Below are 24,690 nucleotides of genomic sequence, written 5' to 3'. Positions count from 1 at the left end.
GATATCATTGAAGATAAAGCAAAAGTCGTGAAATGGAAAAAGATCAAAAGTATCCTACATCAATAAAACTAAAAACGGGGGCTTTTTTTTGTCCAGTAAAATAGATGAACCTACAGCAGATTTGATCAGGAAATGAAAAAGAGTGGTAATGCCAAAAAACAACCCTAGAAATGATCAAAGAACTACACTCACATGGAGAAGATTTTTAAATTATAAGATATTATTTTCACAATATAATGCCCACAAATATAAAAAGCCTAAAAGAAGTGTAATGAGGTAAAAAATCCAACTAGACCAATTACCTCAGGAAAAAATATGAGTAGTATACAGACATCAGATTATAATGCTGTACACCTGAAACTTATATAATTAAAGAAAAATGAAGTGTAGTCAAAGACTTGTGCCTTGAAAAAGCACAAGACCCAGGTAGCTATTTAGGTAAGCTCTACCAAGCTTTCGAGGAACAGATAGTTTCTTTGTTATATAAGCTGTTCGAGAGAGTAGAAAAAGATGGAACAGCTCATTCTAGAATACTAACATAACCATTATTCCAAAACTAGAAATGGAGAATGGGCACCAACACAAGAAAGGAAACTGCAGGCCAACTCACTTTGAAAACAGATACAAAAATTCTAAATAAATGTTTGCAAATCAATTCCTTTTAGAAGAATCTATCCTGAGTAAAGAAGGATGTAATCCAGGAATGCTAGGTTGATTCTCCATAAAGAAATTAACATTATTCATTCTATTAATAGTTAAGGGATGAAAGATGATGTAACCAGATGGTTGTCTTGATGAGGGCTTCTAAAAAGTCAAAAATTAAATTTAACATCCACTTTTTTTTTTTTTTAACTTCTAGTAAGGAAGGCATGGAAGGGAACTTCCTCAGCTTGACAAAGGTCCCCTGTCAGAACCTATAGAAAACTCCAACCTGATGCTGGAACATTAGGAGCTGTCCCACCTGTGGAGTGGAGGCATGAGTTCCTGCTTTTGTCTCTCCAGTTTAGCAGTGTTGGATGTTATAGGAATAAAAAGAAATGAATAACCTTTATTGTCAAGAAAGAAACCAAAGTATCCCTATTGCAAACAACGTTATTGTCTCCCTAGAAAATCCAAGAGAATCAATTGACTCAATATGAGGCTTTGTGAATGCCACAAGTAAAAGCTTGGGCACACTTATAAACTGCCTGACCTTTGAATGCATTCCCCAAGCCACACACAGGTCTATCGGCTAAGGGTGGAAGCCTTACTGGATCAAGGTATTTCTGTGCAGCCTCTGACCAAACATTGACTGATCATTAAGCTATACTGATCCAGGACAACCTCTAGGAAACCAGGTTTAAAAATAAAAACAAGTGTAGGGCTTCCCTGGTGGCACAGTGGTTGAGAGTCCGCCTGCCGATGCAGGGGACATGGGTTCGTGCCCCGGTCTGGGAAGATCCCACATGCCGCAGAGCGGCTGGGCCCGTGAGCCATGGCCTCTGAGCCTGCGCGTCCGGAGCCTGTGCTCCGCAATCGGAGAGGCCACAACAGTGAGAGGCCCGCGTACCGCAAAAAAATAAAAATAAAAATAAAAACAAGTGTAGAAAAAACTACTGAGCAGAGACATTAGAGGCTACACACTTCATGAGAAACAGGCTCCACAGAATAGTCCTGGCAAGTCAGTAAACAAACAAGCAAAACCAAAAAAGAACTGAAAGAAAAGAGAATACAGCCATCCCTCAGTATCTGTGGAGGATTGATTCCAGGACTGCCCTATGGATACCAAACTCTGTGGATGCTCAAGTCCCTTATATAAAATGGCATAGTATTTGCCTATAACCTACACACTTCCTACCATATTCTTTAAATAATCTCTAGGTTATTTATAATAACTAATACAAAGTAAATGCTATGTAATAAATAGTTGTAAATACAATGTAAATGCTACATAAATAGTTGCTGGAAGGCAACAAATTCAAGCTTTGCTTTTTGGAACTTTCTGGAATTTTTTTTCCCAAATATTTTCGATCTGTGGTTGATTGGATCCACAGATGCAGAACCTGTGGGTAAGAAGGGTCAACTGTAAAGAAAAACAAGTAAAACCTCAGAGACCTGGGGACACCATAAAGCATAACAAAATACACATATTTAGAGTTCCAGAGGAGAGGATAGAGAAGAGGGAGCAGAAGAAATATCTGATGAAATAATCACCCCAAACAATCGAGGTGTATAAACTCCTTCACAATAAATGAAGAAAATTGTCTATCCATTTGGGAAGAAATTACGGAAAACCTGTACCTCACTTAGAAAAAAATAGATGGATGAAAAAATTATATGTAAAGAAGAAGAAGAAGTATTAGTAGAAAGTGCTGAATATTTTCATAATCTTTAGATGGGAAAGCTCTTCTTAATAAGCAAGTCATAAATTCTAGAACCCATAAGAGAAGGCTGACAAATTTAAATCTATACAATTACCAAAATCTTGTGTGATCAAAATACATCATAAACAAAACTAAAAGATATTTGGGAGAATATACTGGCAACATAGTTCACAGACAAATAATATATAAATAACTTCTACAAATCAATAAGGAAAATGCCAAAAATTATAAAAATGGGTGAAGGGATAGGAACGGGAAATTCACAGAAGAAATTTTAATGACAAACATATAAAAAAATTTAATGGCAAATAAACATTAGCCTCACCAGTAATCAGAGCAATGCAAACTCAAATGAAAATGAGGTCTTTCCCCCCATTAAACTGGCAAAAATTTAAAAGATTCTTAATATCCATTGTTGGTTAAGATGAGGGCAAATGGGCACTCCCAAATACTGTTGGTGTGAAGGGCAATTTGACAGTAACTATCAGAATTTAAAATACGAATACCAACAATTCCACTTTTCAGATCCTGCCTCAGAATTCTCACATAGTATATATAGTAGAAGTTTCTAACTTTTTGATAGTAGATGTGAGTGGTCATTGTTCTCAGCTTAAATGTAGGCTTTTCCTATGTTGGTGAAGTAGAAAATAATAATACTCCATTAGTATTCTGAGAAGGAGCTGTTAGGTTTAGGCTAAAAAAGTAGTAGTAATAATATTAATAACAACAATAATAATGATAATAAGTTTTTATTAAGAATTTACTATAGATGAGGAACTGTACTAAATACTTTACCTGGACAAATTCTTTTAATATTCATGATAGTTTGATGAGGAAACAGAGGCAAAGACAAAAGGGATGGCCAAGGTCACAGGGTCAGTAAATAGCTAGGTTGATGTCTGCTCTTGACCACTAAACTGTACAGCCCCTGCAAGGCCTCATAACACCGTTTTGTCTGGACTTGTAGCTGTCCAGCAGCCATAGCATCACCGGGAAGTGAGAAATGGAGAAAGGTAGAATCTCAGGTGCCACCCAGACTTGGTGAATTAGAATCTGTGTTTTAACAAGATCCCCAGTGATTCCTTTGCACATTAAGCTGTGGTCTAAAGCATGTTACTTAATTCTCTCCGAGCTTCCCTTTCCTCATCTATAAAATGGTGACGACAGTCCTTGCCACGAAAGGCTGTTGGGGGGTTGGGGGGTGGTTTAATCCACACCTTCATTTATTCAGCAAATGCTTTGCATGCACCCTATGGCAAGCACTAGGTTACTATGGGGAACAAAACAGACAAAAAATAATAATTTCCAGCCCTCGCGTAGCTTACATTCTGGTAGAGGCAAGTAATAAGTAAAATGTATAGTACATTACATAATACGAAATGCTTTGGAAAAAAATAAAGGAGACAAGGGGGTGAGAGTGGGGAAGTTTCTGATTTTAAATAGAGATGTCAGAGCAGGTCTTTCTGAGACCTTCATTCAGGGTTGGGGTGGGGGAGGACCCAAGTTGTCGCAGGAGTTTGTAAGGTGATCTTCTTTGTTCATAAGGCCTTGCCAAGTCTGTGTTTTCTGATAATTCTCTTTCCTTGATTTTGGCGCTACTTGGTTTCTCTCCTTTGCAATTCCAACCCCGCATGCTGCCCCTGCGTGGTGGTGTCCGAGTCCAAACTGGAAACCAGGAGTCTCTGTGTGTGTACTCGTCAGCACTCACTCTGGGGGAGCTCTCTTCCCAGAGTGAATCACTTATCTCGCTGGCCACAGCAGTTGACAGTAACACTGATTTTTGAAGCTGGCTGGCTGTTAAGGCACATTTTGCATGAGGAGGGTCCTGGGTTTTATGACTTAGTTATGTTTGGAGGGTAGTTGCAACAAGAAATCTCCCTGCAGCAGGCGTGCTGGAGGCCAAGACATAACCTGTACATAAGCCAAGCCTGACACTTTAAAGCAACCCAGCAAATAACCCAAAGCAAACTCACTTTTTTTTTTCCAGTGTCTACTACTTTCCCTCTTGGTGAACACATGCTTTTTTTTTTTTTTAATTGAAGTGTAGTTGATTTATAATATCATGTAAGTTTCTGGTGTTCGGCACAAGGATTCAGTTTCATATATATATACGTATATATATACATATATATATATATATATATGTATATGTATGTATGTTCTTTTTCAGATTCTTTTCCCTTATAGATTATTACAGAATATTGTGTAGACTTCCCTGTGCTATACAGTAGGTCCTTGTTAGTTATCTATTTTATACATAGTAGTGTATGTATGTTAATCCCAGCCTCCTAATTTATTCTTCCCCCTACCCCCCTTTCCCCTTTGGTAACTGTAAGTTTGTCTTCTGAGACACAAGCCCCTTCACTCTCAGTTTTTTCTGTAGAAATTTCTTCCTCTCCTTCATTCTGTTTTTTCTGTAGAAATTCGAGGGCTCACCCTAAACCAAATCACCACTCATCCTGGTTGGGAGGTTCCTGCAAACAAGAATTCAAGGCTTAGAAACCCTCCTTAGGATGCCAAGTGTTTGGGTGATATTCATTCTTTTCCCTGATATCCTGTAACTTAAATGCTGTCATGTAAAGTTAACTGTTAATAATACAGCTTATGTGATGAGAAGATAAGCGGGGAGGGGAAGAAACCCTTCTCCAATAGGGGCAGATGGATTTCCAGCCCTGGGGTGGATGGGGTGGGGGTGGGGTTCTATGGGATCCAACCCTCTGCCGTGAGACATCTCCCCAGTACAACAGAACCGTGCTTCCAGCAGGTTCTCCAGGTTAAGCCATTCTGATATGCCTTGAATCCCATTTTTTATGACTATCTTCAGTTCATCATGCTCTAATTTCCCGACCTTTTCTGAGTTAAAATGGAAAACAGTTGCCTAGCTCCCTCTGTGGAGAAGTTGAGCTGTTACTTAGTCATTCTTCCCACTTCTCTTCCCCAAAATATCACAGTTCCTTTAGTTCTCTTTTTCCCATCCTAAGCCATTCTCTTTGTTCTCTTAGTATCTAAATAAATAAAAATTCAAAACTGAGCCCCTCCCTGGTGGCATAGTGGTTAAGAATCCGCCTGCCAATGCAGGGGACACGGGTTCGAGCCCTGGCCCGGGAAGATCCCACTTGCCACGGAGCAACTAAGCCTGGGCACCACAACTACTGAGCCTGCACTCTAGAGCCCACGAGCCACAACTACTGAAGCCTGCGTGCCTAGAGCCCATGCTCCGCAACAAGAGAAGCCATGGCAATGAGAAGCCTGCACGCCGCAACGAAGAGTAGCCCCCACTCACCGCAACTAGAGAAAGCCCACACGTAGCAACAAACACCCAACACAGCCAAAAATAAAACAAAACAAATTTACTTAAACAAAACAAAACTGAGCCCCAAGTACTATGCCTTTTTATCCAAGCTCTCCTCATCACAAACGGTTATTACTCTGGCAGGGAGGACCTGATTTACCATTTGAAAATGTGCTTTCTACTCCTAATAATTCCCCAGTGTAGCTCTCAGAGACACCCTGAGGTTCTCTGTAAAAAGATCAACAAGGAGATCTTAGTGGCCAAAACCATGAGGTCCAAAACTCTGCATGATCCTCCCACCTTTCCAGGCCATGTTCTGCAACCTCCTCTGCCCCTAACCTCACCCCTGACCCTGTCTTCCAGCCACTCTGGACCACGAAGGCTGCTGACCCACCCACCATGCACTTCCCTGGGCCTCCTGACCTTACTAATGCTTCTCCCTTCCCTTCCCTCTGGCTGTGGAAAGCCCACTCATTCCTCCAGACCCAATTCACACATCCTTTCTTCCCTCAAGCCCTCCCAGATGCCTTCCCAGATCGTCCTGCCTCAGGGCCTTTGCACCTGCCTCTGCTGAGAACACTCTTCCCCCAAATATTTGCATGGCTGGTTCCTTCTCATAATGCAGATCTGAGCCCAAAGTTCACCTTTCCAGGAAGGTCTACCCTGACCACCTTAGCTAAAGTTGCAAACCTCCTATCAACTTTCTGTCCCATTACCCTGTGTGCTGTTTTCTTCATAGCACTCACCACTATCTGAAATTACTGTTTTTAATTGTCTGTCTCCTTCCAGAAGACTAAAAACACCATGGAAGTAAAGGTCACAGCTGCCTTGTTTTCTGTGCATCCCTAGTGTTTGGTGCCCGGACTCTATGCACATATGCACTATATGCTGTATGTGCTCAAATAAATGAAAGCATTGGCTACTCCCACTCTGTCAGTATCACCATCACAAATATTTCTCTGGACGTTAGGATAGGGGGTGTGTCCTTAGACACCTACACACCCTGCTGCACATCTAATGGGCACCTCATACGTTCCAGGAACTCGGAAAATGTGCACTGAATTTCAATCCCTGAGTAGAGATGTTTTGACAATTTCCCTTCACCCACAACAGAGGTTGCTTTAATTTCAATGTGGGAAAAAGTAAAAATGTAAAACTTTGAAATAAGGGGCTGAATCACTTATTAGAAATGAAGGCTTTGAAGAGCAAACTTAAACTCCACAAATTTTGATCAGAGATATTATGAAGACGTTCTCTCTCTCTCTCTCTCTCTCTCTCTCTCTCTCTCACACACACACACACACACACACACACACACACACACACACGTCTGCTGATTTCAGTGATGACCTCAAACCATTTTTTTAATTTTTCCTTCTTTCTGCACATGTCTGAATGTGAGTTGAATAATCAGGTCCTGAAATGGGTCAGAATTAGGTGGGCTGTAATTTTTTTTCCTCAACAGAAGCCAAACACTTAGGGGAGATGGCTGATGGAATTCTGGAGCAAGAGTTACGTTCCTGGGCTCTTGGGTCAATTTTTTAGTTTGGCTGGAGGGAGAAAGCATGTGTGTTTCTGGGCAAGCTTACACCTGAGCTGCACCCTCTGGAAGGTGGTGATGAGCTCCAGCCTGGGCTGCGCGTGCACAGTGTGGTTCAGAGACTGCCCTTTAGCCCTTGTGGACAGAGCGAATGAATCAAGGCAGTAAGACCAGCTCCCCACTGGCTGAGGGCTCCACCTATCAGGGTTGCGGGGCTCGTGCGCAGGGCTGCTGTGACATCTAGAAGCATTAACGCTTTGTGGCAGCATGCGCGTGATGATGCTGAGGCGCCTGTGTTCTCTGGTCTCCCAACACAAATGGGCCTTAGAAGTTGGTGGTTATGCAGTTTACTTTCCTTCTTCCTTTTTTCATTCCTTAAGAGCAACATAGCCCTGTCACTGCAGGGGTGATGGGTTGTTAGCAAAGTTGATAACAGGAAATCTCACTGAGGATAAACAGAACACATCAGCCATTGCCCAGAAACACATGGTTCTCATTGAACCTGCCGAGGACTAATTGTGTGTGTATCAGAAGCACGAAAACAGGAAAACTCCTTTCTGATAGACCCACCAAGCCTCTTCTGACCAAAAGGAACTTTCTCAGCCTTGTTAGATACTGAGAAGTCATTATCTCCCCAGTTGTCAGGGTGCTAACTCCACTTAACTTCTCCTAAACATATGACCGAAAGCATGTTTCAGGACTCTCACGAAGTCTTAATAAAGCTTTAGATTCAGTGAGTGACATCTAGGATTCTCTTTTCACTGCTCTGATGCGTATCTCCTCAGAAAACCAGTGTAAGAGGTTAGACAGATGCTTATACCTGAAACATAGCATCCAGAAAATGACTGTTATTTACCTTTTGGTAAAAGAGGAATAATAAAGTGATGCATCTAATAAATGCAGAGATAACTCAGCGATTCCATAGGTGTGTTGCTTTATCCTTTAACGTAAGATGGGTATGAGCTTCACTCTTCACTATAAGATGGGTCCAAGAGTTAGAACCGGAGCTTAAATAAGCCAATACAATTCCGGGGACTGTGTTATGTGCCACATCAGGGCTACTGACTCATTTATTATTCAAATCAACAAACCATTCTGCTTCCAAAATGTTTCATTATCTGTGGAAGGAAAGTATTTTTGGCATGCACATCAAGTACTCAGATAACATTCTTATGTCTCTCTTTTTTGCTAAAGAGAATCTGACCACATCTGGAAATTCTTTGGTGTCACTGCTTCTCTGAAACTACATCCCATCTGTATCACTTAAACTCCAGTAAAAGGCCATCCCTGTGCTTTGAAATGGGCCTCGTGGGGCGGGGCCGGGGTGGGGTGGGGGAGACTTGGGTTTCTCTGATAAAATGTAAATGAACGCTGTTTTCCTGGGCAGCCTGGTGGTGGCCTGCACTCTTGACTTTTCAGCATGTTGGCCTGTGACACCCAGAGGAAAAGGGTGTGGGGGATGGGGAGGAACACCATTATTCTAGCCAAACCCTAGAGCTGGTGGGAAAAAATCATTGCCTTTTATGATAAGAAGTGATATCTTTTATGAAATAATAGCATATTCATACAGAGGACAAAATTGTACGATGGATCGTGCTCTCTCTTTCCTCTGGAATGTTGGTTTTGAGGCTTTGCCCCTTTATTTCCTGTTTCAGTTTTGGTCTCAGTAACACACTGACCTTTCAGATCAAATGCAATTTTTCCCAGTGTTGATGGCCTTAAGGGATGGGGAAGGGGGTTGGGGAGGCAAGTCTTTCATTTAGAAGATAACTTTTCAGCTAGAAAGAGAAAGGACATCTGGAGTTGAAGTTTTGGTCTTTTCAGGCTTTTTTGAGTTGCTGTCTTTCCCTTTCTAGAAATTAAAAGGCACTAGGTCATTGTTACATTTCTTGCTCCTTCTGCTCCATTTCCAACTCTGCAGGTTTGTCAACGGGCTCTTATTTATGGACGGCTGTTCTGTGCTCTCATTTACACATTTCAGTTCAAAACCAGAATTCAGCTCTTTATTTGCGGAGTGAGGCTAGGAGGGCCTGTCCAAAGCTAGAACCTCATATTAACTTACCTTGTATTGTTGTGATCATCAAAATGCTTCTCCTTTTTGTCTATTTGTAGGAACACATTGAAGTCTGTAGCTACACACAGAAGTAAATATCAGAAAATCAGAACTTGCCAAACTGATAAGCAAGGGGACCCTTTTCACAAAGCAAAAGAATTCATAACTCTTGAGAGAGGTCTACCAAAGGATGCCTTTGACAACTCCTACCTTTAAATGATGTGCACACACACAAATTGTGTTCTCAACCTTTCAAATACATAGGTAACATAGAGCTGGGCATATCCATTATAAGGAACTACCCAAGATGGTTATCACTGTTTTTATAATGTCTTTGCGGTTGAAGAAATCAGAGTGAATAAATGGAGACTTTGAGCACCCAACCCTTCTAGGTTATTCTGGGTCTGCATTATACAGTCTTGAAATGAACGGTGATACCTAAAAGTATTTTTCTTAGGATTTATTATTAAAATGTTGTCATCTTTCACTGTTCTTTCGGCAATATCAAGAAAATCATAGCAATATGATTTAACATAAAAGATAATAAAAAGGGTTCTTTAAGACTGTAAAAAAAACTATCACAGTTTACGTTTTGCTGAATGGAAAATATGTAGCTCTTATTTCTCTTTCTAGTAGTAAACATCTTATATCGGCCTAAGTAACCAGTTGGTGTCATTTCTTGACCCTTTTACGAGGGCTATATTTATTTCAAACATTGGAGTCCTAAAATTAATATCCGCAAAGCCATTGTGGTCAACGTTCAGCCTCCCGTGGCAGAAAGGGAACTTATTATCTTCAGATACCGTGGTTCCAAGAGTAGGCAGTAGGTAATTGAATTAGCAAAGTAGGCATTCAAAACATTCTCTGGGTTTTTTTAAGCTCAAGGGGCGTGTGAATTCAGAGGAGCAGGTGGACCCGTCAGGGGACGGGTCATGTTTACCCAGTTGCCATCAGCTGTGATCGGTGTCACATGATATGGAAAAGTGGCCCAGGGATGTAACAGAGAACAGAAAGTCAACGATTAACAGATAAATGTGAGTTAACATGAAACACATGTTATTAAAAAATGAACCTATGCCCCCCTTTAATCCAGGTCATTCCAACAAACATAGTTTCTAGACCAGACTTTACCCAAGACCCACGTTGGTGGAGACGCAAGGATTGGCTCCTGGGCAGAACTGTTGTCACTGAGTTTATTCCTCTGTTAATTTAATCTTCCATTTCTCTTTTATTTCCTATGTACTATGTCCAGGGAGCATCAAGCCAGGGACACTTTGGTGACCCTTCCCATCCCTAGAACCCAGCCAGCTGGAATATGGTTAAGGAATGAGGCTGATGCTGGTAGAAAGGGGACATCCATGCTTTAGCCTGTTAAAAATATACCAGTAGGGCTTCCCTGGTGGCGCAGTGGTTGAGAGTCCGCCTGCCGATGCAGGGGACACGGATTCATGCCCCAGTCCTGGAAGATCCCACATGCTGCGGAGCGGCTGGGCCCGTGAGCCATGGCCGCTGAGCCTGCGCGTCCGGAGCCTGTGCTCCGCAACGGGAGAGGCCACAACAGTGAGAGGCCCGCATATCGCAAAAAAAAAAAAAAAAAAATACCAGTAATACCAAAAATAATAAATATACCAAATATACCAATAGCACCAAAAATATACCAATAATACCAATAATTAAGGAAAAGTGGTTCCTTAATTTGGAGACATGTTAATCCACCTTCTGGATAACTTCCTACCTCTGTGATTTGCCTACAAGGCCCTCCTCTGTGTCCAGGCTCACCTCACCTGCCTCATTTCTGGCCACTACTCCCCAACATTCATCCAATGCTTGACCACGTTGAACTCCCAGGCTCTCTAGACTCAAGCCTACTGTTTGCACCTCCATGCCTTTGCACATGCTGTTCTCCTCTGCCTGGAATTCCCTTCCCCTGCTCCCTTTACTCTCTAGAGGTTCTCTTTTCCTCCAGAATTCACCTGCAATGCCACCTCCTCTGAGTCAGGGATGCAGTTCATGACAGAGACTGACTTGTTGGCTGAGAGAGAAATTTGTAGATTGACAATCTACAATAGGAGCCCTGCTCTGAGGGCTGTGAAAGGATAAACCATGAGATGATGGAACAGAGGCTGTGCATCCTGGGTGCAAGGAAGGTGGGGCTGGACAGGGAGCTTCGTGGTGGAGACTTTGGAGATGGTACTCCTTCCACAGTCAAAGCTGACAGGTACATAACAGGTTCCTTAACCTCTCTGGGCCTCGGTTTTCTCATCTGTAAAATGGGGGTGAAACTTCAGGAGACCAGATGTCCCAGTGTGCCTGGCTCATACCTGATCTATGTCTCTGTCTTGCTATTCTGTCTGTTTGACTCCCCGACTTCATTCTCAAAAATATCCCCATTTAGATAATAAATTATATGTCACTTACTGATAATAGTACCCTCTGTGAGTGGGTGTTATAAGGATTCAGTGTATCCCATAGCTCTTAGAATAGCACCCAGTGTTAGCTAGTATTTTTCCCATTTATATCTGCGTAGAGATGGGGCCTTAAGCAGCTGGAATTGGTTTCCAGGGTGATGTGCTTGGAGCAAGAGACTTAGAAAACACATTGGAGGACTTTCCTGTCCCTCAGGCCCAGGGACAGGGACTCTATTAAGGCTGCTGTGTTCTGGGAACCTAGGAGAGACCTGTGTCCTCTCTCTCACTCTAGGTCAGCCGACAGCAATAAGTACCTTGTACAGACCCCTCTTTTGAGGCCACAACATGTGGCCCCTCAGTAGAGGCCACAGGAAATGCCGTTTCTTACAACCCCTTTATCAGACCACCACACCCTAGAGAGTCTTTAGTAAAAGCTCTAGAGGTCCTTTTCCACCTGGTGGCAGGTAATGAGAAATTCGACCCAGAGAGTTAATTCCCTTTTTCAGTATTTTACCCATGAATCAGCCTCAGTTCATACTTTAAACCCAGTATTTCATGAATGAGGCTTTGCCAGGCTACCTGGAGTGCACTGAGGACACTTCATCCTCGGATAGGCCTGGGCCCTTGAAGACTTCTGACTATGAAGGTTCCTCTGACCCAGGCTGACCCGGACTCTGCCACCAAGTGATGTCCCCATTCTCTTGGGCTCCCCACAATTTCCCAAATCACCACCAGTTCTTGGTTTCAACTTGCACAATGTTTTCTTTGGGGTCAGGATGAGGGGAGAGGCGGAGGCCAAATGGCAACAGCAAACCCTCAATAGCTGCCTTTGCCAAATTCAGCCTTAACACTGTGTCCTGTCTCTTGTCCTTTTTTGTGTGTTTGGTAAAGTTCTTTTATTCACATTCCAGTAGATACGGCCTATTCCAGCTCCCAGAGGTCCTGGAAGATGAGCAGCCGTGTCATGGGAAGCATTTGGACTCAGAGAGTCTGGAAAATAGATGAGAAGTGGGTGGACAGGGATGAGCAGGGGGCAGTGGCCGCAGAGTCCCTGGCCAGCCACGGAAATGAAGCTGTTGGATATGAGTGCCATAGTGCTTGGATTGTCTGCAAGAAGAAAACCTTGCATCTCCTTGATGATTTTACCACCAGACAGGGTGGTTAGAACCCAGTTGTGGGGGGTAGGTGCTCAGTAATTGCTTATCTATGTAGCGGGAGATTAGGTGACCCCCCGCTCTAATGAAAATGCAGGAGAATCCTCAAGGGGCATAATTAGCAACTGAGGACAACCTTAGTGATCACGTAGGCCACCATCCTAATTTCACAGGTGGGGAAACTGAGGCCCCAGAGACCTGAACTGCATCAGCTGTTAGGAGCCCAGGACCGTCAAGTTCATCAAGGCCATCTGTGCCCCAGGATTCCTTCACTGGGTGCCGCTTGCTGCCACCAACCAATCATGTGACCTTGGACGAGTCACGGAACTCAGGGCCTCTGGTTCCTTACTGTCAGCCGAGGCCATGGGACCGTATGATCTTGGAGCTGCCTTCCAGAAACAACATTCCAGGATGCTCTGTTTCCCTTCCAGCCTGAGACAGCATGGAGTGGCCTGGCCTCCCAGCCAGCAGGCACTTTATCTCCCATGGAGCAGAAGTGGGTCAGGGTGGAGGACTTTGGGATTCCTGGGCTTGTAGGCTCATGGTTCCTTCCCTTTGACTGGGGTAAGAACAGGAAGGGATGGTTTCCCTCCACCTCCACCTCCACCCCCCACCCCTCCATGACTCCTACCCCAGCCCCATCCTCAGCCTCTGGACCTAAGAGGCAGGGAAGTGGTTGCAAACAGGTTTCTGGAGCTGGATGACCTGCGCTGCAGCCCAACTCTGCTGCCTGCCCCCTGGGAGACCTGGCCCCCCTGCCTCTCAGCTTCCCCATCTGTAAAATGCTGACAGTAATAGCACTCGCCTCACAGGGGTGCGCAGTAAGGGCTGCACAAGTGTCGGGTACCGTTGTGTCCATCACACACGTTCTATCCATGCACACAGAACAATCCCTTGCCCTCATGACCCTGGTCAGGGACCAAGTTGCTCATTTTAGCTGAGGGAGCGTCTACAACCAGATTAGCTGGTCTGAACCAGACCCACGCAGCACGGAGCAACCTTCGGCCTCCTTTGAGAGAGGACCACCCTGAACCTCCCGGAAAAACGTTGTTTTCTCTGATTGAAGTGATTCCCATGTAACCACAGTCGGGAGCACGACTGGCTGAGACTTTCATTCACCACAGACTCAGCCTCCACTTCCCTCCTCCAGATTCCCCTGAGGCAGATCAGATGTCACATCAGATCACATCACGTCCCTGTCATCACTCTGTTCACAGGCCCCTAAGACACTAGGGGAAAAGAGGAAGATGGAGCTCCAAGCTGTGTCTGTGCCCCACGTGTTGGCACCGGTTGCTCCCCCCACCTCACCCTGTGGTTCCCAGCACCCTCCCCCAAGGTGCTGGTGTCCTGTGGGCATGACAGTGAACCTGGCTGGGTTGGGACTCTGCTCCTACACTTCCCCTCCCTGCTTGGAAACCCAAATCGCCCACTGCAGAGCCAGGAGGAGCTCTGCCCCATCCCTGATTTTAATTAGGAACGGATGCATCCTGCAAGACTCAGAGTTCCATCTCTCTCAACCCAGACCAAATGTGTTTGGGGGTCCAGGCCTGGGCATCTCCACAGAAGAACATGAATCCCACAGGGCTGCAGAAGGACTGTTTCTCCAGCGGCTTTTCAGCAAATGTCCACTCCAGAAGACAAACAGGAAAAGTGGAGACCCACATGCTTCTGAGTGAAATATGATTGGAATTAACATGAGCACACACATTCAAGTTCTCAAATGTTCAGTGAACAAAATGTTTTCTATCTGTGAGGTGCCATATATGCCCAAATAGAGGGCAACCCCCAAAGAACACAATCCACCACTTTGCTAAAGAGGTAAATTTAACAGATTTTTGGCCAACTTGACAGGAATCAGAGCTGTGATTGCTTTTGGGCTGGGGATGGGAATTGACTGGAAAAGGGCCAGGGGGAACTTTCTGGAGGGATGGACGTGCTCTGTCCCTTCACTGGGGTGGTGGTTATGTGGGTGATTTCATTTGTCAAAATTCATCAGATTATACCCTTAAGATCTGGGCATTTTTAGGGAATGTAAATTTTAACCTCAATTTTTAAAAAAATTAGAAAAGTAAATACCTACTTGTAATACTTAACCTAATCATGTAGTCGCACACTTAAAATTATACAAGAATACTACATTAATTTATATTACTGTTTTTATTCACACATTTCACAAAATGATTTTATGCAGATGTGCATCTTTTGAGATCAATGGATAGCATTATTAAAGCCACTTTTTTAGTTGACAGTATTCCAAAGCATATCATCTTCAATTCATCTAATTTATTTGAAATGCGGAACATTTTGAATCCATGTTTGATGCTGAAATTTTATTGTAAGACACAAATACCCATTTGCATAACATTACAGCAGTTGTTTTCTCATCTGTCTTAGAAGTGATTGTTCTTGATTCTCACGACATAATCAGCCAATGTTTGGCTTTCCAAAAATGAGCTTTAAAATACTTATCACAACTTACAGTTGCACCCCAGGAATAATCACCACATCTATGTTAAATCTCATTGCCTCCTTCCCATTAATTCTTCTAGTGACCTCGAAAAGCATCCAAAACCAACACTGATTGAGACCATTTCAGACTGGTGTGTCCTCCCAGATTTTGTGGTTCGAATAAAGCAATTGAGAGAGTACCACATTACTTACTGTTTTAAAGAACAGTAAGTCCCTTGAGTTCCCTGGTGGTCCAGTGGTTAGGACTTGGCGCTTTCACTGCCGTGGCTCCGGGTTCAATCCCTGGTCCCCACAAGCTGAGAGGCACAGCCAAAAACAAACAAACAAAATGCAGTGCATTTTAAAGAACAGTAAGTCCCCAAACTATGAGAGACTTTTAAAGGCAACACTCTATTTTCTAAGAGTTAATTTGAGGAAATAAACCTTCATCTTATTTATCTTCAGGCATATATAGTAAATCCTGGCATATGTGTTCAGACCAAAGATAAAATAGAGATTAAATTTGGAGATCTTGTTTTAAAGTTCATTGTTCAAAGATTAGCATTGTTAGCTTAAGTTAGAAGTTTCCATGTAAAAACTTTAAACTAGACCTTGCTCCCTACCATGAATGAGAAGCTGAAACATTCTTGAATCAGTGTAAACACACTATATTTTACTCAAAGGCATTAAAGATAGGAGAGTGTAGTTTAAGTAGATGATTCTGGTTAGAAATCAGATTGTAAACACAATCCTAAATTATGAATTACTAACGATTAATTTTGCAACTTGACCTTAAGTCATGTCAAAGCTTCAACTACACACAGTGTGATATGATGATATATAAAGAAGGCTTTGTTTTTTTCAACATTTCCCCAGTTTAGGCATCAAAAATAGTATTGTTCTTAAAGAAACCAACATGGAAGACTATGTACTGTTGTTTTGATCTTTTTTTAATGTTGCTGTTGCTCAGCATTGTTTTTCCACTGGACTTTCAAAAGCTGTCAGAAGCAAAATCAGGTAACTCAGCAAGGGTTCCCAGGGCATATAAGCTCCTGTATGGCTCAATGCAGTGGATGCCAAATTTTTTTTTTTTTTTGGTAGCAGAATCCTGGTTTTAAATGACATTATGTGTGGTTGATGCTCTAGTTGGAACAGAGATGGGAGCCCGGAGCAGTCCTGCTTGGTGCCCCTTCTCCTCTCTAGGGAATCCACTGAGGGGTTCCACAGCACCTAGAGGTTCCGTGGAACACAGTTTGAAAACCTCTGACAGTGGGCCATGCCTAAAGGCTGGAACTCAGAAGATCTCGGTTTAAAACCTGAGTTCTGGTCTGTGTGATTGTTAGCAAGTAATTTAACCTGAGCCTCATTTTCTTTCTCCAGACAAAGAACATGAATGCTCATTTCAGAGAGTTGATGTAAGGATGTTTTTAAAGTTTATTTTGTCCACTCTTCCTTGGTCACAACTCACTTGCATGTTGTGTGCCATCTCAATTATTTAACAACTTAGCATCCACGTTTTTTATTATTTGGCCTTGTTGATGCTACCACTTCTGCCTTTCAGCTTTTCAGCCATTATTGTCCCCTGGAGAATGGACCAGGGGGAACAGTTGACTTTGGGCTCTACCGCAACCTCCTCTACAATAAGGGATTCCAGGCTCATGATCCTTTCTTGGGATGGACCACTCTGACAGGTTTCTTTTCATTTTCAGGTGGGCCAGGAGAAGGGAAACTGTTCTTTCCAGAAAAACCCAACCCCCTGTGTCATCCCTCAAGAACCAGAAAATATCTTCCATACAATATTTGCTTTTTTCACAAAGTCGGGAAGAAAAGTCTTGGTAAGAATTTGCTCACTGCTTGGGTTAACATGGGTGGTCCTCATTAGGAAGGCAAGTCTGAGATGAGAAGCCAGTCTTCTGTTTGGCATTTATGATTTCCCAAATCTGGTTTTAATCAATTGGCTTAGGAAGTCACAAGGACTGTAGTCAACTCCTATTTTTCAGCCTGAGGTTTCTATCAAAGTGTTAAATTTACATTTCTAATTCCATTGGCTGGCAAAGGGAAAACCTTTGCAACCCACCAAGCACAAAGTTAAACATTTCTCCCACTAGTATGAGTCTAATCAAGAGTGATGGTTCTCATACAACCACTTTGTATACCATTACTGGGCAGTATATACTAAAACTAAACATATCTGTACCCTATGACCCAGCAGTTCCACTCCCAGGTATATCCCCAAGAGATATGGGTACTTGTATCCCCCAAAGACATGGACAAGAATGTTCACAGCAATCTTATAATAGCCAGAAACTGGGAACAATCCAAATGTCCATCACCAGGAGAATGTATAAACAATTGCAGTGTACCCATACACTGGTGTATTATGAGCAATAAAAACTGCAACACCAACAACATAAGTAAATCTCACAGATATAATATTAAGTGAAAGGAGCCAGAGACAAAAGGACACATGTTGTAATATTTGACTTACATGAAGTTCAGAAATAGCAAAGTTATCCATGACAATGGAGGTCAGGGTAGCAGTTAATTTTGGAGGAATATTGACAGTCATGGGCATGAGGGAACCTGCTTAGGTGCAAGAAATGTTCTATATCTTGATCTGTTATAAACGTATGTAAAAATATATCAAGATGGATCCTTAAGATTTATTCTCTTTAGTGTATGTAAGTTATACCTCAACTTTTTTAAAAGTGAAGGTATTAAAGATGGAATCAGATGCTTTTCCACAACCTCCTGTCTCCATGTCTTTGGTTACATCTCTTCAGCTCCTTATTTCGGCTACGGCACGTCTCGCTGACATTTCCTTCCTCAATTTTTTTTCCAGTGGAAGTAGTAGGACTTTGTTTGCCATTTGGAAGGTTGGAATATTTTTACTTACATAATGCTGATGATCAGCTTTTTTTTTTTTTTTTTTTTTTTTTTTTTGTGGTACGCGGGCCTCTCACTGCTGTGGCCTCTCCCGTTGCGGAGCACAGGCTTGGGACGTGCAGGCTCAGCGGCCATGGCTCACGGGCCCAGCCGCTCCGCAGCATGTGGGATCTTCCCGGACCGGGGCACGAACCCGTGTCCCCTGCATCGGCAGGTGGACTCTCAACCACTGCGCCACCAGGGAAGCCCGATCAGCTATTTTTTTTGAAGCCCTTAGAATTGTTAGATATACTGATATCTAGTTGTTTGACGGATGCAACTCTGTATCTAGCTGAAATTTTTACCCCACATGTGAAACATCGTGAAGGTATGTTTGCACATTTTGGATCCTACAATACAAAAGAATTCCTCCTTTGTAACTTAAATTTGGAATTTAGGTTTCTAGCTGTAATTCGTGTGTTTTCTTGGTTAAACGTGTTTTTCTTTACTCCTGTGGTTTCTTGAGTCATGTGACTTTGGAGCCCTTTAATTTGCCCAACCTAAAAATTGGGCATGAAAGTGTATTTGTCACTTCACAGGCAGAAATCACATGATCTAGGACATGCACCTTGTGTTCAAAACTCATAAGAGGAATGCTCCCAAAATATGTAAATGTGTTTCTTTAAAAACAACACCAAAAAAACCCTTCCTTCTCCTTGCAAATCCAGTTTTTTGGTAGGGTGCACCACTGAGCTTAGACTTGAAGGCATGTTCTGGTGCCTGCCAGGAAGGAAGTCCCTTGATTGCCCTCTGGTGGCAAGAAGGAATGATTGCATCTTCCTATGGATTTCCTCTACCTGGAATGGCCTTGGTCCGCAGAATAGAAGCTCACAGAGCCCTCTGTGCTATAAATGCTGTGCTCTTGTCTTTGTTCTTAATACGGTTTGATTATTCTCTGTTTGTTCTTCTCAGGACTGCGAAAAGCCAGGAATTTCTTGCCTAACAATGCACTGTAATCTTAGTGCGCTGGCTAAAGAAGAAAGTCGTACTATAGACATTTACATGCTGCTGAACACAGAAATACTGAAGAAGGTAAGCCCTGGGAAGCTGTACTATTGGGGTTCATTTAAAAGCATTTGAATTGGTTTCCTCAGAACAAACTCTGCCTGCCCCCTTTAAAAAACTGCCCTGGATAGCACCACTGGCAATTCTGCTGCAGATGATGCCAGGGAAACATACCAGACCCTTGTTATTCAAAGTCTGGTTGGAGGACCAGCAGTATCAGCATCACCTGGGAGCTCCTTAGAACTGCAGAATCTTGGACTCTACCCAGCCTTTGGGAATCAGCATCTCTGTTTTAACAAGCTCCCTAGGTGTTTTGTTTGCACAGTTGAGTTTCTCAGACTTTAGCTTGCTTCAGAATCACCTGGAAACCTTGTTAAACCACAGATTCCTCAGAGGGGAGTCTGAAGGTCTGCGTTTCTGAGGAGCTTCCAGGTGATGCCAATACTGCTGTTCTGGGGACCACGTTTTAGATCAGGGGTTTTCCTTAAAGGGCCAGTGGTAAATATTTTAGGCTTTATGGGCTATACAGTGTCTTGCCACTGCTCAACTCTGCCATTGTATTGTGAAAGCAGCCATAGACCATACTCAAATGAATGGGTGTGGCTGTGTTCCAATAAAACTTTATTTACAAAACCCAGCAAAGGGCCGGATTTGACCCATGAGTCATAGTTTGCCAACCCCTTGTTTAGATGGCACCTTGTTTTTCAGAATTCCAACTTTTGAATCTCAGATAACTTTTGTTTTTTTAGGGTGTTTTTTTTTTTTTACTTTTATTGGAGTATAGTTGATTTACAATGTTGTGCTAGCTTCACATGCACAGCAAAGTGAACCAGCTATACATACACATATATCCACTCCTTTTTAGATTCCCCTCCCACATAGACCATTACAGAGCACTGAGCAGCGAATCTCAGATCACTTTGCTATTATAAGTTTATAAAAGTGGCTCATAAAAAACACCTCAGTCCATGAATTGGTGGCCCTTAAGAAAATCATACACATTCACTATGATTTATTTTAACATAAACGCTGCTGAGTATGAAAGGCCACATCCAACAAGATGCTTCTAAAATAATCACATGTGAAGCTAAAACAAAATAGGCATGTTAGCCACAGAGATTCTCTTTATTTTCCTTTGGAAAAACTAAATGTGTTAGTCTGTATAAAACTGTCAGTGTATAAATGAATACCCTTAGAAAAGTCATTCCAGTGTTATTTTTTAAATTAGGCATGGCAGTAACATGTTGGCCTGATAAGTCACAGGCACAGGGGGATACAGGATGTTTTACCCACTCTCCGACTCCGGCTGGTGGAGAGCTGTGAACAGTTCTGCTTTCCCTGGATTCTTTGGAGGGAAACTGGTTTGGGGCAAGTTGGGTGCACACAGCACTGCTTCCCTGTTGTACCTCTCCCTTTAAAAAGGATAGTGTTGGGAGAGGACCAGGCATGAACTAGAGCACCCCTGGTCACCCTATGATTCCAGAATGTCATATCACAGGAAGTGCCTTACTGTCCTGGGTCCCCAGGACAGGTTGAGGGATTATGATTCTGTATGCTTACCCATCCTGTTCACCTTCTTGATAAACGGCCCTGGTGACAGTTTTATTCCCTATGCCACACTTGGCACTGTTGACAGAACCCTGATACGGCACTGATGGCAGGAAGCCACTCTGATTTCTCTTTCAGCCTCAACCCAGTTGGCTGCTGCTTGCACTTATAAATTAGTCATTAGTACAAATTTAACCACAAAGCCTCAAGCCTTCCTTGTCCCCAGCTCTGGCCTGGTCTTGTGCAGCTTTCTCTTTCTCTCTCAGTGATCAATGGTGACCCTTTGCCAAGGAACATGTCCCAGTGACTGCTGTCCCCGTGGGCCATCCAGCCTAGTCTGCATCCCAAGACAGCCGGAAGCCATGGGGTGTCGTATGCGGATGTTGGAGAACCGATCTCCCTACTGGTTCCCTTTCAGCAGAAACCAGCAGAAATCCCAGGTGCAGAGGAAAGCCTCTGTCAGGCCCCCGAGGCCAGCCACGCCTCCCTAAGGATGTGGAGCAGAACCAGCCTTGTGGTTCCCTGGGCCACCACTTCTGTTAGTTTTCCTTTGACCTGAAGGTCTGGCCACAGACAAGGGAATTTGAGGTTTTATTGTTTTGACTTTAACAAGTTTTCATTTGAAATGTAGGATCTGATTTTTTTTAATCATCAGAGGATTCCAGTTTCTTCCAAAGTATTTGTTTTTTACAACCACAAGGCACCTGTTCTGTGCCAGGCTCCTCATCTGCTCGGCCTTTAACTTTGACAGTTATCATCGTCATCATCATCATCATTATTATTGTCATTAGCAATGTCCGAGATGATGATGATGATGATGATGATGATGATGATCTAAGATTGAAAAGACAGTATATCCTGACCCATGAAACCACAAATCTACAGAACTGTTAAACTGGTAAAAGATTGCTGCATACAAAATTATTTACTGCTTAATATGAGCTCACTGAAGCAGTTTTTTTTGAGTGACAAGTTTGCCAGCCCCTGTCTTCTTCCAGACTCTTCCATCACTGCCTTGGAGCCATTCTCTCATTATCTGGATTGGTGGCTTTGAGCCCACACCAAGGCTTCTGCCTGCAATGGCTGGTGGGCTCTTCCTGAGTCTTTCCTGGGCCACCCTCCCTCCCCCCATCCCCTTTCTCATCGGGCCATCACCTAATTACAGTAAGTTCCCTACATACAAACCTTCCTCAAGTTGTGAACTTTCAAAGACATGAACGTGCGTTCCATCAGCATCAGGCGTGAGTGAAATTGCAGCTTGCCCTCCGTCTCCTAATACTGACGATCCTTCAGCTCTACCATCTCCCACCTCCTCTCCCTCCTCCAGTCAGTAACTCTTCTTGCCTGTTCACTCGACGCCAGCCCCTGTATGCCAGCTGTTGTACTGTACTACTGTACTTTTCAAGATACTGGACTGTAAGATTAAAATGTTTATTTTTTGTGTTTGTTTTTCATGTAATATTTTTGTGAAAAGTATTATAAACCTATTACAGTACTGTACTATTTATATAGCCGATTGTGTTAGTTGGGTACCTAGGCTAACTTTGTTAGACTTACGAACGCACTCTCGGTACGGAACTCGTTCACACGTGGGGGGACTTACTGTATAAGCTAGATGCTTCCCGCCTCTCATCTCTCCATCAGGTACCCTCTTCCAAGCTTAAATGGCTTTGACCCCCCGAACCAGCTTCATTTAAGAGCAAAGAAAGAGTTAAAAGGAACTCATGTGGAGAGTTTGAGGGTTGTGGTCAAGGCAGGAAGATGCTTGAGAAATGTAAATCAGATACCTTCTATGGAACGCCAGGCCTCGATTTGTTGTACACAATTAACAGCTTTATTTATTCTCTGCTCTTTGGGAATATGTCAATACCAAGATCCAAATATCTGGCTCCTGCCACTTGGAAACCACAGCACACAAGCCTGCATGTGTTGATGACTCAGCAAAACTCCAGAGCTTTTCAGCGTCCACTATGATATGAAAGAATCCTCAAGAGAGAGACTGGAAATCTCTTGTCTCATTCAGTGATAGAAATTTTTGTCTGGTTCACATGGAATCTTTGAATTGCAGTTCTGTCTGGGACCTCGGGGCCCAGCCATTGTGATTGAAAAGTCTTACAGTGAGTTGTGTTGTTTCTTCCTCAGGACAGTTCATCTGTCATCCAGTTCATGACCCGCGCCAAGGTGAAGGTGGACCCTGCCCTGAGGGTGGTGGAGGTAGCCAGTGGGAACTCAGAGGAGATGACGGTGAGTTGGTCACCCCCCACACACACAGCCCTCCTCCAAGGGTGAGGGAATGTGGGTGACTTGGGAGACTTGGTGCTGGCATTTGAGGGTAAAGGCGGTCCCTAAGCCAAGACGTCAGCTTTGTGGTAGACCCAAGACCTTGCCTGCCTTGGCTTCCAGGCCCCCATGGAGAACTTCTGCGGTCTGCTCTTGTTGTGATAGCCGCGTTCTCTGGGATGCTGTTGTTATGTGAAAGCTCCCGGCTATGACCAGCCAAAGGAAAAATCTTCTGGAAGTACCCTTGACAGGGCTTGCATTTCCATTCTGGAGCCAAGACTATTTTTATTTTTCTCAGACCTTTCCCTGAAACCTCATCTGCCTTCCCAGTCACATTGGTCCATGGATAAACGCTGGGTGTTTCTAAACCAAGTTGTTTGAGCAACCTGAAGGGGTCACATCCTAGTTGCCAAGTCCTAGAAACTCCTCTTTCATTCCCTACCTAACCCCGTATCCTCTATCACAACGGTCCGCAACCTTTCTGGCACCAGGGACTGGTTTTGTGGAAGACAGTTTTTCCACGGGGTGTGAGGGGATGGTTCAGGTGGTAATGCCAGCAGTGGGGAACCACAGATGAAGCTTTGCTGTCTCTCGCCTGCCACTCACCTCCTGCTGTGCGGCCCAGTTCCTAACAGGCCGGTACTGGTCTGTGGCCCGGGGGTTGGGAACCCCTGTTCTATAAAGTGCAGTCGGTAAGCAGCCTCAAGATGGAATATGTGGCAACCGGGAGCTCGGATGTGGGGTGTGGGAGAAGCTGGAGGGAAAGGGGTACTCTTGGAAATTGGCTGCCTTTTATTATTTTTCAGGGGCAGGAGGCAGGGGGGAGGCTTATTCTCTGACACCCACACTGAGGTCCTAGGCACATGGGGAGACAGCAGCCTCTGAACTGGTTTGGCCAATGAGTTATGCAATGATGCTAGCTTTTTGCATCTCCTTTCCTGGAACTTACTTCTCTCAAGGGAGACTTTACCCTCTCTTGGAAGAGTGAATATTGCTGTGACAACTTTACAAAAGTGAAAAATTCACAGAGATTAATTACTTACAAAGAAAAAATGGTTAACTTATTTTCCAATAACAATGGAGACACCACATATCTAAATGTGAGGATGAGGATCAGAGCAAAGCCCACTCTTATAAGACCCTGGTTAGGAAGGGTTCATGTAGAAAATAAATGCCCGGGGACTTCCCTGGTGGTGCAGTGAATAATAATCTGCCTGCCAGTGGGGACACGGGTTCTATCCCTGGCCCAGGAAGATCCCACATGCCGCGGAGCAACTAAGCCCGTGCACCACAACTACTGAGCCTGCGCTCTGGAGCCTGCGAGCCACAACTACTGAAGCCGATGTGCCTAGAGCCCGTGCTCCGTAGCAGGAGCAGCCACCGCAAGGAGAAGCCCGTGCAACGCAACGAAGAGTAGCCCCTGCTCTCTGCAACTAGAGAAAGCCCGTGCACAGCAACGGAGATGCAACGCAGCCAAAAATAAATAAAATTAAAACTTTTAAAAAATAAAGAAATGGGGCTTCCCTGGTGGCACAGTGCTTGAGAGTCTGCCTGTCGATGCAGGGGACACGGGTTCATGCCCCGGTCCAGGAAGATCCCACATGCCGCAGAGCGGCTAGGCCCGTGAGCTATGGCCGCAGAGCCGGCGCATCCGGAGCCTGTGCTCCGCAATGG

At 43.8% G+C, this 24,690-nt stretch overlaps 1 protein-coding gene across 2 annotated transcripts in view; it reads left to right on the top strand.

Annotated features, from left to right (window-relative positions):
* Positions 1 to 24,690, top strand: part of ITGA9 (integrin subunit alpha 9) — a 348,141-nt gene that overhangs the window by 296,398 nt on the left and 27,053 nt on the right. The window contains exons 24-26 of one of the 2 annotated variants that reach the window (XM_004277914.4): positions 16,968 to 17,093; positions 19,096 to 19,215; positions 22,879 to 22,980. In XM_004277914.4, the coding sequence (XP_004277962.1) occupies positions 16,968 to 17,093; positions 19,096 to 19,215; positions 22,879 to 22,980 (348 nt within the window). Of the gene's footprint in view, positions 1 to 16,967; positions 17,094 to 19,095; positions 19,216 to 22,878; positions 22,981 to 24,690 lie in introns of those variants that run through there. The other variant, XR_004475769.2, reaches the window with a different exon arrangement.

Source organism: Orcinus orca, chromosome 10, assembly GCF_937001465.1.
Source record: "Orcinus orca chromosome 10, mOrcOrc1.1, whole genome shotgun sequence".
Classification (NCBI taxonomy): domain Eukaryota; kingdom Metazoa; phylum Chordata; class Mammalia; order Artiodactyla; family Delphinidae; genus Orcinus; species Orcinus orca.
The sequence above is the reverse complement of the archived record's forward strand: the minus strand, read 5'-3'. Positions and strand labels throughout refer to the sequence as shown.